The sequence below is a fragment of the Argentina silus genome (genome assembly GCF_951799395.1).
Source record: "Argentina silus genome assembly, chromosome: 17".
Lineage (NCBI taxonomy): Eukaryota > Metazoa > Chordata > Actinopteri > Argentiniformes > Argentinidae > Argentina > Argentina silus.
In genome coordinates, this window is record NC_139671.1 from 5,145,379 (window position 1) to 5,159,372 (window position 13,994).

Consider the following 13,994-nt stretch of genomic DNA (forward strand, 5'->3'; position numbering starts at 1 on the left):
GAACTTAGCATGGTATATTTTTACTAAAATGTCATTATGAAAGATTGTTGCTTTTGGCTGGTGCTACTACCTATGAAACACTGGTGTGCCAACTGGGAACAGACCGTGTGTGTTCCTGTACTGATTGACATCTCTGGCTGCCTTCCTCGTCAAGCAGGAGAGCGTTTTTTCGAAAGTCTTTGTCCAGACAGAGAGCAGCCTCTCACTCAAACACGCCCGGGACCCCTTTGGTGAAACTTGCCTGCCGGCGTTCAGTTCCACTTCTTTCCCCCCAGTCGTGAAATGCCTCCCCTCGACTTGTCATCTATGTTTGGAGAGACTGTGACGCATAGACCCCCCCCTACCCCACCCACCCCCCTCAGGAACTGGACATAAATCATAGCGAAAACCAAATTAGAATCTAAAAAAAGGAACAGAGAAGAGAGAGGGGGGGGGTATTTTGGTGTGGTGCAGTTAACACAGCTGCTTGTTCCAGGTGGACAGTTGAGAGGGCATCATGTAGGGCTGTCACTTCAACTCCCATATTCATTTCAACATTCATCAAGACCCAGATACAGTTTTGCAAGCTTTCATATATGAGCCACATCTCACACATACACTGCTCTTCATGTCACAATTGCCTCAATTAAATGCCAACAATCATTTTATAGGTTGAACTTTGAGTTCCACTATTGATTTCATATTCATCATGTAACACTTACATCTGAGTAATTATAAGCAGAACTGACAAGCAAGTATTACAATTGATAATTAAAGCTGTTTGAGCCAATAATCATATTCTATCATGATGGCTTACAAGGACCTCTTCTAATTGGGGATTCTAACCCTAACCCTAACTACTTTGTACCAGTGTTCTGTACAATTTTTGACAAATGTGTAAACTGTCCAGACAAGAATTGATGCCAGGGTAGACATGATGTTTCATGATGCAGGGATAAAAACGAGCAGTTGACTTAAAAAAGGAGTCTGTATGGTGGTGGTGCCACTAGAGGGAGACAACAATCACTAGGCCAGCCATAATACTGTATATCCCAAGTGTCTTTTATCGAATTTTCCTGTGCTCACCATAAACCAGTTTCTTGTCACTAAAGCCTAATTTACACTACAGAGCCGAACCAAACTGAGGCCAGCCTGATTACGCATCCAGCATAACGGTTGAAGTACTGGAAAGGACAATGTGAAAGGTCAAATCTGAGCCAGCACAGTATAGATCGGGTCAGCCATGTAGTGTGTAAAACAAGCCCCCCAGTCACTAGAACACAAGGGGAATTCCCTGCAATAAAACAGCCAAAACACCTTTGAACAGGTGTGGATTTAGTCTATGAGCTCGGTCTGGCTGGCTATCTATGTCAGTCAGGGAAAAGGTAAGAGGTCAAAACATCTGTTACACAAAGTTATTAAGGTCCTACTTGCAACAGAGAAAATATCCCATTGAGTCATTAGAGGGCACAAATAGAATATCAGAACACAAAATAAGAGCAGATGCTACATGTTGAAGTGACTTGGTGTGAATGAAGACAGTATCAGATTCCAATGCTAAATATATGGAACTGCTCTCTCTCTCTCTCTCTCTCTCTCTCACACACTCTCTCTCTCTCTCTCTCTCTCTCTCTCACACACACACACACACACACACACACACACACACACACACACACACACACACACACACACACACACACACACACACACACACAGTTTCTGGAACGTAAAAACGTCAATGTTTTCAAAAACAAAGGGAAACTTTTGATTAGGCTTATACCTGTAATACACAATATTTCCAAACATGACTTTATTTTTATTAGACACATGTGTGTTTATAGCCACCACTTCACGCGCACGGTGCGTGGGTGCACCGGGTCTCTCCAACACAGACGAAAGTTTCCTCGCAGTATGTTGTGTGTGTTTTTTTTGGTTGCTAGGGGTGGAGCGAAAAACCCTTTTTTCATTCAGCCCTCCTCTTACATTGAGCTGTATTTTCATCCATGCTTACGTCTGGACAACAAGTTCCGCATTCCCGAGCCCTCCCAGATACTGATCAGTATTTAAACGGGCTGATGCAACGGCATTTAGTCCCAAAACCTACATCCGATTCACAACTTTCAGATTCACATTACCCTCTCGGAATTTGGACCCAGAACAGGTAAATGCATTGTTTTCCCTTCTGTTTGGCAGATGTGACTAGACAAACTTAAACTGATTTTAGGCGACTGTAAACATTTGTGAAACATTTTTTAAACTTCTCAAAGGTTTGGTATGTGTTTTGTGCGCTTTTGTTTTTTTGTCTGTTTTAGTTGCTTGACAGTTTAGGCAATGTTCAGTTTGCGAGAGGATTGAATTCTACTAATTATTCTACATTTTTCAATAGATTGTATGATGTTATGCGAGACAATGAATGTATTTGTTAGTGGAGCGTTAGTTAGAATTAAACTTTGTTACAATCATGTATCGAGGCGTTTGAAGTGTTAATATCAACCACTTCTCAGCTGCCAAGTTATGTAACGCGTAATAGACGCAACAGCCATCGACAATACGAACAAAACGTTCGCTCTTGAAAGGGACAGATAATGGTTTTAGTAGTTACAAAGTTTGCAAAATGCACGGCTTGTGGCGTTGACATTACTGGCCCACTAGTTGACACTTCAGCCACAAACCGCCCGTTCGCACGATAGCATTTCTGTTTTAGAACTTGAAGTTCCAGGGACAAACCAGGGTGCTTTCTGTCAACGTATTAAATTCTATGGACAACTTAATTGCCAACCAACCAGTACACTGAAATTAATTGTGCGTATAAGTTCATGATGATGATGAGTAGCATCATATTTTCTTTTACTACTCAATGCAATGCAGAGCTGTACAGCAAAGCTTGTTGTGTGTGTGTGTGTGTGTGTGTGTGTGTGTGTGTGTGTGTGTGTGTGTGTGTGTGTGTGTGTGTGTGTGTGTGTGTATTAACTCTTCATGTGCTGTTATTACAGTGTCCACACATTAATGCACCATTGGTAGAAGAGGATTGCAGCCAAATTTGTGAGTAGGTGTTTCATGCTTATCATCTTTCTCAAAATGGCCTCTAAAGGTTTGCAGTTCATTTCCAAGCTGTGTTTGCTTTGACAACAAGCACATTTTGTTTTACAAACGAGCATCATCAGTAAAATGACCTAATTTATGTAATGTACAACTGGATATCTTTCTAACTCATGTAGTGTATCTGAGGAAACCTCATTAGCCTACTTAGCTTAGTTATTATATCATTGAATATTTGATATTAGTGAACCTGAAGCTTATTTGGCTCAGTCTGAATGTGGTCCAGACTCACTGGGGTTGTGTCTGGACTGGCTCACATATTATAGTCACCTCTTGGCCAATCAAGCTTACACACTTGGCACATTTTCTACTGCACATTCATAGTACTGGAGGTGTTTGTGACTTGCTGTGGTTCCCAGCAAACCAAAGGGCCAGTGGGAGAAACAAAGGAGAAGTTTGTTTATCAACTGTCTAAAGAGATGTCCACACTCCTACAGTATGGTCTTGAGAGCACCACTTTATCAATGCAACAATGATCAAAGCTCTCTAGTTCATAGTAACATAGTTAGCGGTAGCGATGTTACCATTACCCTCATGTTTATGGGTAACTATTGTTTTATAAGTCAATATTTACTATGCTTTGTTACAGTATCTCTATCTAGGTCAGGGGTAGTCGTAGTTACCCGTCCCAGTGGCCTATAGGCTTGCCCGGGCACATCCGTGGGATGGTTTCCGCATAAATGGTACGCTGCTGTGGATTAATGGGGAAGGGCTGGCGAGCCGACAGGCAGCGCGGGCCAACAGGGCCGAGGCTGAACGTGGGCGCACTAGGTTTATTTTAAGTAGAAATGCCTTTCAGTGTGTCTCTGGAGAACTGGGCTGGCCAAGCTGCAGCCTCACTACAGCAGACGCATTGCAGCTAGCCACGCAACAGCTAGCACCGGCTTGAGTCACTAATACTGTAGGAGCACCCACTCAGCTCCTTCAGTGCTGTGGGTATCCCAGTGTTTTTTCAGTCCCTAAGTCAATCCACATGGCATGTATAAACATTGTATGGAGGAAACTTAGACGACATACATTATGAAAATGAACACCCAGGAGTGCAAAGGGTGTAACCCTAAAAAACAGACTATTATTTAGTGTTGGAAAACATCTTTGTAAAAAAATGAAAGCCATAGAAATGTCTTAAAAATAGCTCTGAAACAGAAACAGTTCTGGTATATGAGTTCCAGATTTCTGGATTCTTTTGTTGTTTTTTGAATTATGGAAGCGATACTAATTTGTTCCCCACACACAATCGATGCTGTCGCCGCAGTGTGTGAACCTTTGTTTTTACTTCTGGATGCAACCACTGTGGTATGAGAGTCACAAAACAGGCATAGGCTGTCATTGGCGGTAGTTTGGTAACCGTAAACGTCTGCTTGACGTGGGATAATGACAAAATATTGAATGCAAAGAGTGGAGTCCACTACTTGTTAGTTACATACTATGCTGATTGCCTGATTGCCTCAGCATCAAATCCGTTTTTGGTTGGGTTGGCCAATGTGTTAATTTCAAGGAAATTGCCACGGTTTTGTCATGTAGAGCAGTCCATACATTCAAATACCGTATTTTTGTTGCACAAGAAGTTTTTTTTGTTGTTTCACAAGAGTCTTTCATGCTTATGAGTATGAGTCATGCATGAGACTGTTGCATTCTCAGTATGACCTTTGGTGAGGGGCAAAGGTGAAAGAGGTTGCAAATTAGTAGTTTCTGCACCTTGTGTCATGCATTGGTTTTGTGAGCTATGCATTGTAACACAGGCAGGGAAACATTCCTGCGCTGCAGAGAAACAGTCAGCCTCTGATATCACACAATTGTGCTTGTAGCAACAGTCAGTCGGTCGGTCAATGCTTTTGGACCTCCCCACAGGTGCTTTGTGTCAAGATTTGACTGGGAAATTAAATGCGATGATATTTGTTGAAGTACCTTGGAAATTAGCTGCATCCTGTAAGCTTACATAATGTCCACTAATATCAATACCAACTGCTTAGCCTCACTGCTACAAAGTTCAGGCTAGCTAAGGATAGTTGTTACATCAATGACCGATTGATGATGTTAGACTACTAGCTCCTCAGTTGGGCTGTGGGAATGTTTAGTCATCGCAAACACAATTTTGAAAGGTTTCCCAATGTTTGGCCTGCCAAAGAGTGCATGCATATAAAGCCTGTGTAGGAATGAAGGAGAAATGAAAGCTGTGGCTGAGATCCTGTTTTCTGTCAAAAAGTTACACAAAAGTTGCACTCTCGAGTTGACTGACCCAAAATGACCACGGCAAGGTCGGGACCTACGGCCTTTTGGTGTCTTACTCTCGTGCCTGCGTCTTACCCTCTGACCGAAGTGAAAATAATGAGGGGTTTTGTAGAATGTAGTTATAGTTATAGTTGGACTGTCCTTGTGAAAAAATATGCCAAATTCTTCTCTCTCCCTCGAGGATTTCGAAAGCCTTGGTCAGAAACTCTGCACATAGCTTGACGGAGTGCAGGCAGTAATGGAGATCGTTCGGGCCTTGGCCAGATCCTGAGAGCGTGCCTTGGCTAAGGCCTCACCACCATTGTTCATTTTCAGCACTCTAAGAGAGATGCAAACAGCCCCTCCTGTCGATGTCACTTAAGTTTCGAGTTGTGCAAGATTCTGTGCGAGGTGAGCAGTGCCTCAGTCCAAAACTGGAGGGACCAAATTGTTATCTACAAGACGACAAGACAAGTCAAGTCAAAAGAGCATTCTGAGAAGCATGGACACTTCCACAATGTTATCACTCTTTATGACCAGGGCTTAACTAGTTAACTTTTAGTTGCCTTTAGCGATGCGCGAGGCCAGGCTAGACTAGTCATTGGTTTAAGCCTGCAAAGTGCTGCCACTCTGTTCTAACACACACACACTCTGTTCTAACACACACACACACTCTGTTCTAACACACACACACTCTGTTGCACCTGCTTTTAGGGACCTTTAACAATGTGCTAGGGGATGTTAGCCTAGCGACAAGGGTTAAGCCAATGAATGGCTTGCCCACCATCTTGTGCCACCATTAGAAGGTTTCATTAGAAGGCCTCCCTTGGAAAAGCAAATATGCAGGGTAACTACACACACACACACACCTCCCTGTAGGGTAGATGGATAATAGGGCATCCAGTCCTGCTGTTGGGTATTGATAGTAAGGGGCTGAATTCCACAGCCCTGGAGCTGCTAATTGCCCTCAGGAATGGTGCAGGAAATGGACCCATTTGGTCGACCTGAAGACAGATGAAGTATGTCAGTGGAGAAACCATAGGAGTTTGAGGCCATAGGGGCCCAAGACCAATCGCATCTGAGCTATGGATTTGTGAGTGTGTGTGTGTGTGTGTGTGTGTGTGTGTGTGTACGTGTGTGCACACACACACACACACACACACACACACACACACACACACAAATCCATAGCTCAGATGCGATTGGTCTTGGGCCCCTGCCATGAACTGCCTTGAGTGCAGTTCTATATTTCATAACTAATACATGACATTTCCGCTCCCCGCCCTAGGAGGGCTTGGCTGTGGCCCCTCTCCACAGCCCTTGAAAGCAGGGCTCTCTCCACTTCTGGGCTCTGTGTGGGTGTCTTTGTCTGAGGGCACAGCCGGCCCGAGCCGTGGCACCGGCTTTTCTGCTTGACTGCGAGAGCACAGTAAGGGCGTTGCATCATCAAACGCTGACCACTAATCCTGGGCAGCAGGCCTCCTGTGACAGAAATTGAAAAATAGAGAAAACAAAAAAATGGAATAGTGCAAAATCGCCTTTCTGAATTCAACTTGTCGTGGATGATTCCCGTGCCACAGAAAATGCATGGTAGACCTTCTCTGTGTTGAACAGATGAAACTCTTTCAAAGGTCTGTCTGGGATTTCATGTCTTGGCTGTCTGTTTGTTGTTGGAGGTCTAAGTGTTGTTTATTTTGCAGGGGAGTTTTGAGCACTTGTGCAGCAGGTAGAAAGAGAGCAAGCAGACTAAACAAACGTTTACTTTAGTCAAAAGTGAGCTGTTGAACTTAGAAAAACAGGCTCGTGAAAAGTCAGTCAAGTCATGCTGATCAGTGTATAACAATTGGAAAACTGTTTAGAATATGGGGTAGTTCATTTTCTCAGAGTTAGAGCGAGTCATGCTGTATACTTGTGTGTTCCATTCAGTATGTACTTTGGTACCCTCCAGCGAATGTGCCTCCTCCATGCGTTTTAAAGTCGATCCTCTCGTGTAGTGAAAGTAATACAGCAGACAGGTGAGCGTGAGGAGGAGAAGGTGGGCTTGCATGTCAGAACAGGTCACACATGGGAAAGGTTTCGTTCAGGTCTATCTATGGAAAAAAGTCACAAAGACAGACTACCCCTCTGGTTCTGGTTTCCCCTGTGCAATGTCAAGATGGATACATTCCAGAGTCATATAGAGAGTTTGGACAGCTTGACAATTGGATGCCATTTTGGCTTTCAGAACATTTATCCATCATTGGTGTGTTAGTGGTCAATTGTTGGGTTTGAACATTCTGGAAGTAAAGTTGATTCTACACTTGAAGAGCAAACAATGGTGTCTACTTGAGTCATGTGACCCCATTTTAGCCAATATATATATATATATATATATATATAGGCCATTTAGCGTACACTTATATCCAAAGAGACTTACATTGCAGTGACTGCATACATTTCAGTATATATGGTCCCAGCAGGAATCAAACCCACAACCTAAGCGTTATTAGCACCACGCTCTACCAACTGAGCCACAGAGGACCACCAAGGGACCACCAATCATGTGCAATAGATTGTTTGGACAGCGCTGACCAAAGCCTTTCTTTTTTATGCTCGGGGTGGATATGATTCACACAGGAGGGCTAATGAACATCAATGGTTCAGTTGCGTTGTCTGGCCGCCAGTTCCCCTAGCTAGCCCACCCTTGTGTTACCGTACGGTGTCTTGTTCTCAGGCAACCTTTCTGGGGAACGAGTGTGCCTTGGCACCCTTCATCCCCAGCCTCCTCAGGGGGGAGGGGGAGGTGAGAGGGAGGGAAATTTGTCTGAGACAGATTTTCAGCAGGGCTGTCTTGTTCTTTTTCCTCCTCAGAAAAAACAACAGTCGTCTGCCAAGTGCACTGTAAATGGGAGCATACATAGTCGGAGAGTTTGGGGGGTGGAGGGGGTGGCAGGGAATTAAATAATAAAATGGCTCGTTGGAGACTGGCTCCAGACTCCCTGCTTTTCTGTATGGCCAACAATTCATGCAGGCAGGACATGGCAGACCACAGTAGGCCCGGGTAGGGGCTGTTTCTAGGTTTGGGCCGTAAATTGCCTTTTAAATCGTACTGAATAGGATGGGGACAGGTGGAGAGCTGATGCTAGATCAGCACTCCTCCTCCGAGACACGTTTTATGGATACCTGTTCATGAGGGCAACTCCTACTTTGAGCTTGCTCTGTTTTCAGTGGATGTGTCCCAATAATTTCAGCCAGCCTCGGTGTGTAGTGTCCTCTCCTTCATTATAAGATAGAACTGATGTGGCCTAAGCCTGTCAAGTCATTTCCCCAAATAGTTCTGATAAAATGGGACAAAGAAAAGAAGGTCTCATGGACTATCAAGACATTTGTCTCGCAGACCCCGCTCTTTCCAAGGACATCACTGGGAGTTACGGACAGAGGAACGAACAGATCAGCCAATAGAACGGCACCGCAACTCGGGAGAAAGCCCAGTAAAACTGTGGGACTTGGTCTTGTTCCATTTGCCTGACAGTAACTCCCTCCAAATACAAAATGCTTCAAGACTGGCCCGTGGCTGGGTGGAGTCCGTTAGAAAAGAGTTACGTAACTCTGGCTTTTTTTAAGTAAGCAAAAATTTTCATCCTGCAAACATTTTTTGCTAAGAAAGGAAACTCGGTTTTACAATGTTGTCAGGGTGTCAGCCCTTCAGCTGGTCAGCTGTCTCGTAACACCTCACAATAGATGTCTTTGTTGGCTTGATCTGAGGAGAGCTTTGTACAGTGATTGCATAACCTGTGTTTCTGTGCTAAATATTGCTGAATATTGACTCGGAATTGTCATGAAACCCTGGCCTGGCGCCAGATGTGTTTGTGCTTGAGCCAACTTCTCTGTCGTTTTCATGCCATGCCTGATAGTCATGGAGTTGGTTAAAGCACAGATCTGGAGCAAAATGGGTACGAGTGGAGTACTACCTTCTTACCCTTGTAAATAAAAGTATTTTAGATGGAATGTTTATTTAAAAAAAAAAAGTCTCTCAGAACTTTCTATTTTAAATATATTGTTTAATGTTAATATAGTTGAGTATAGTATTACCCAAGGAGTAAAACACTGCTATGAAGCTCTGACATACAGTATGTCATTCTGTTTAGTTCATATCTGAATGTCCTTTGCCTCAAGAACACACTATATCCCAAGATCAAGCTGTTGTCCTGACTTTCTTCCTTCTTAAACCCAATTAAATATATTCCTTCAAGTATGCAGGGATGGGCAGAGTAGGAGCTCAAATTGCACTGTTCCCATATGTAACATTTGTTTTGTGTTTAGTCATTGGGAGTTTTCCAAGTCTTGGTCTTCCAGTAATTAGAGACGTCTTAATTCTTCGGCCACTTCCTCTGGGCCTGCACAAGCTCTGTCTTTCCCTCATTCTTCCTTGATTATGTTAAAAAGTGCTGTGGTCAAACTCTCCAAATTGCCCACAATTGTTGAAAGAGAGTGGTGGTGGTGGTGGTGATGGTGGTATGCATGAATCCTAGCCACAGTCTAATATTTGAACATGAAGTTCTTACAGACTTTTAATGTCGTGTCCTGGATAAGTCCATTTATAGGTATTAAATGAGGCTTCATATAGAATTCACACTTCAGATTTGTATGATACATTGGCTGGTTTCCATAGTTTCGTCCTTTGTGGATAACATGTACAGTAGGCCTAGGTTGCGACTTCTGAAGATAACACAGCTGTAAAAAATTTTTAAGGTTGTCATGGATACAGGACAGTAATTGAACTTGGGTTAACTTAGGGTTATGGATAAGGAAGTATTGTGTTTCTGCTAAATCAATGACATATGAATCAATTGTGATATGAGTCACAACTTAAATCCTAACCTCTCTCCCTCCCTCTCTCTCTCTCCGTAGTGGTGGCCGGGTCTGACATGATGCCGGGACAGATCCCTGACCCCTCGCTGACGGCGGGTTCCCTGCCCAGCCTGGGCCCGCTGGCGGGCATCTCTGCCACCACGCTGACCGACCAGCTCAAGCTGGCTGACTTCCGCAACCTGGGTGCCATGCTCTCCCCTCTGCACTTCCTGGGCAGGCTGGGGAAGAGGCCACTGGCCATCAAGGGAGAGGTGAGGACAGGTAGCAGTGGTGGATGTTGAGAGTTATGAGGGGTGGGGTAACCTGGGAATTGTAGTTGTAGTAATCCCTAGAGTTGAATGTCGGTCAATCAGCACTGTGGCTTTGACAAGTTGACTGTTTTAATGTGGAGAACATGGGTTTCGGGAGGCCAGCCAGTCATAGCTCAGCTATGATGGACCTATGACTTAGGTTCAGATTCAGAAACTTTAATGTCCTACAAATGTACATTAGACAGAACATTTTCTTTCACGTAGGCTCAAATTACTTAAAATGACACACAGATACATGAACACAAATACACTATGTAAAAAAAAAAAAGTAGTGCGCAAATGTTGCAATGCAGTGTCTTGTGCAAAAAGTGCAGTCTTGTCCTTACTGTTTGTTTAGGATGATTATTGCAGAGAAAATTAAGTGATGGTATTTGATTTTATGTAGGTGTTAGTTTAGTTTTCATCCCAGTTGCTGCATTCTGAGCCCACAGGGTACTTGAACTATAGGCTAATGGTATAGATCTATTAGAAAGTTAATGTTGTGATATTGTTCTTTTGATTGTTTCTGGTTTCAACGATGAGGCCAGTTGTTGAAAACTTGCTCATCTTAGCTAAAAAAATAGTCTTCACCTTTAGCGCCCTCAAGTGGACAAAATTAGAGGTAGTTTATGTTACACAACATTAACTCATTAAATCTGGGTTCTCACTGTTTACTTTTGCCTCCAAGATAGCAAGCACTTAAGGTTAGTTACCTGAAATTCACTATAAAAGAAAAACTTGCTCAAGCGTATTCAAGATTTAACTGAGAATCCATCCTCTGGTTAATAATGGAAATTGTTCAGGATATACAGGCGTCAAATAAGACTGACACCGTTTGTAAATCTCACTTTTTTCTCCTTGCAGATGGATGAGGATGAGGAGAGGAGAAAACGAAGGCGAGACAAAAACAAAGTGGCAGCAGCACGATGTCGGAACAAAAAGAAGGAGAGAACTGACTTCCTTCAAAGGGTGAGTCAGTTTTTTTGTGAGCTCTTTATCCCTACCTAGGATTGTATTTCTTGATTGGCTTTAGATTCAATTGAATAGGATTATTCTGAGACAGATTATATAATAATCTGACAAATTATGAGCTGAGTCTGAAATACTCACCCAATGTACATCAATGCATGTCATCTGTCTCAGCACATCCAGGCCCTAAACAAGTTAATCATAACCTACCCACATTATAACCTCCCTCCTCTGTCCCCTTTCTGTAGGAGTCGGAGCGTCTGGAGGTGGTGAACTCTGATTTGAAGGCCCAGATAGAGGAGCTCCGTCTGGAGAGGCAGCAGCTGATGGTGATGCTCAACCTCCACCGGCCCACCTGCATCGTGAGGACAGACAGCGTCAAGACCCCTGAGAGTGAGGCCAACCCCCTACTTGAGCAGCTGGGCGCCAAGTGAAAAAGAAACAGGGTGCTGCCTTTAACAAAAAAAAAACTGCTATTTTTTTTTCTCTAAGCACTTGAGCTCTGAGCTGGAGACTTTTGGAGACTCTTTTGCCCAAAGACCTGGGGTTGTAGGGTGCCTCAGAAAAGCGTTGACGTGAGCAGGCTCTGTGGGGAAGATGGAGGAACCTCTGCATTAAGTGTTGTTGATACCCAGTGAGTGCCTCCCAGTTACTGCAATCGCCATTACAAAAAGGGACAGTTGGAGTAGATAGGAACTGGAACCAATGTTGGGGAAACACCATTTATCAATACGGTGCTCTATAAGTGGCACTCAGACAAGCAAGTGGGTTGTGTGTCGTTGTTGCTTTGTTTCTTCAACATTTTCAATGAGGCGTAAGGTGCAGCGTTCTACAGCTTGCCAAAATATACCAGTTGAAATATACAGGTGTAGTATTTTAGAATTTGTCCATATACAATATGTATACCAGTTTGGAACCTAGAGTTTTTGTGTATTTTGTAATGCTGTATTTTATACTCTGCCTCGACGATGGCAGTATCCGGTTGACCCGATCTGTGGTGACGCGGGCGTCATGAAAAGCACATATATATGAAATGTTTACACTCGTTGTTATGGCCTTGTTACTTTATGTCTGTCTTTCATTGTACTACTTTTATACTGCTTTATATATAAATTACATTATGTTTATATGTATGAAATGCTCTGTAATCACTTGATGTGATGATGCCTTTTACATCTCAGTCTGTCCAGTCTTTTTTTCATCATCAATATTGCGCTGTTTAGCAGCTGTGAAAAAAAAACTAAACAAATCTATTCAGCTGAACAATATCTAAAAATTGTCAATTTTGTATTGTATGTATGACTTTGTTACCCCGTATAGATTAAATTCTATTTTCTAACTACTTTACAAATTGTGCTCTTGATTCTTTTGCATGTTTGTACCATTACAACTTTTGCCACATGGTTGTATTGAAATCTGTTAGCCTCTATGAAGTTATAATGCATTATACCTGTTTGCTTTAAGGGAAGTGTTACCCAATGTGCCCAACATAGTGTTTTCATGATGACAGTATGACTATTTCTTATCCCAACTGTGTAGTCAACACCCCCATCTAGTGGATGTTTGCAAGTACTTCAAGTCAGATAACATGATAAGATAAGAGCTTCGTTACGTCGATGTTTAATACATCTGCTTGTAAAAAAAACTAACAACATGAAAACTTTGGACGGTGACGTTTTGAGATTGTTGCTTTTAAGTATAGTCTGTACTCACTATAAAAAGTTATACTCCTTTCAAAGATCCCGTGATACAATATCACTGCTAGAGCAGTTTAACCATATTATTCTTGTCTATAATGCTCATGATAAACCTCCCGGTGACATGATTAATATACTGTAATCTGCCTAAGACGATTCACTTTTGTCTCAAAATGTACAGCAAAATGATTAGAAATATCCATTGGCTTCGGTTACATTTTCATACCAGCCTCTAGAGGTAGTTGATCCAGTTGACGTACTGTACGGTTGACAGTACCAAGGTTGTTTCGTAGAACAAAGCTTTATTTTGATGGTCCAATTTCAGGTGCTACACATTCAGCTGTATGCAACTGTGTCCAAGCAGCGCCACCAGTTAATATCACAACACCGCAGCAGCCAGTTGAAAACATGCACACAGGAATCTCCTGCTGGGCTTCTGTGGAGAGCTGAAAATTGCTGACTTTTGTTATGTGCCGTCCCTGAGGTGAGGAATCACTGGAACCCTTTCCAGCCGCAAACTGTATTTGAATCAGTGTGTTCTGTGCAGTCAAGGACTTGGTCAAGGCTAGCTTATTCTCTATCAATCACTCACTGTAAGTCTTCCCCCTCCCACTTAATTTTGAGTGTATTTCTATTATGTAGAGACAATGGTGCTTTGTAGACCACCATATCTTGGAATGTCATTCTCGGTCAGTTGTTACTATTAAAGCTGCAACTGTTATTGTCTGCCCCCCCCCCCCCCTCTAGGCGCCTTACAATGTGTGGAACACTGGACTACCTTCCCCCAGAGATGGGTTGGGGGGCGCACCCATGACGAAAAGGTGGGCCTGTGGTGTATAGGGGTTCAGCCCACAGATCGACCGGCCCATCCACCGTGGCCCCACTGGCCCGTCTG

General features: G+C 43.1%; 1 protein-coding gene across 4 annotated transcripts; it reads left to right on the forward strand.

Annotated features, from left to right (window-relative positions):
* Window positions 1–2,087: 2,087 nt before the first annotated feature.
* LOC310818094 (jun dimerization protein 2-like) lies at window positions 2,088–12,735 on the forward strand. 4 transcript variants are annotated; one of them, XM_083688859.1, is made up of 5 exons: window positions 2,088–2,143; window positions 2,976–3,024; window positions 10,183–10,394; window positions 11,298–11,402; window positions 11,651–12,735. In XM_083688859.1, the coding sequence occupies exons 3-5, from the start codon at window positions 10,200–10,202 to the stop codon at window positions 11,834–11,836; spliced, it is 486 nt and encodes a 161-aa protein (XP_083544985.1). In that variant the 5' UTR covers window positions 2,088–2,143; window positions 2,976–3,024; window positions 10,183–10,199; the 3' UTR covers window positions 11,837–12,735. The 4 variants fall into 4 exon arrangements, with proteins under 4 accessions (XP_083544985.1, XP_083544986.1, XP_083544983.1 ...); XM_083688857.1 differs by having other exon boundaries at window positions 2,100–2,143; window positions 2,976–3,028; XM_083688860.1 differs by lacking the exon at window positions 2,976–3,024.
* The last annotated feature ends 1,259 nt before the right edge of the window (window positions 12,736–13,994 follow it).

Bases quoted from the DNA above. Each gene is read 5' to 3' on its own strand.
- LOC310818094 (XM_083688857.1), top strand. The intron at 10,395-11,297 runs GTGAGGACAGGT...TTCTCCTTGCAG, and splicing joins CACTGGCCATCAAGGGAGAG to ATGGATGAGGATGAGGAGAG. The intron at 11,403-11,650 runs GTGAGTCAGTTT...CCCTTTCTGTAG, and splicing joins GAACTGACTTCCTTCAAAGG to GAGTCGGAGCGTCTGGAGGT.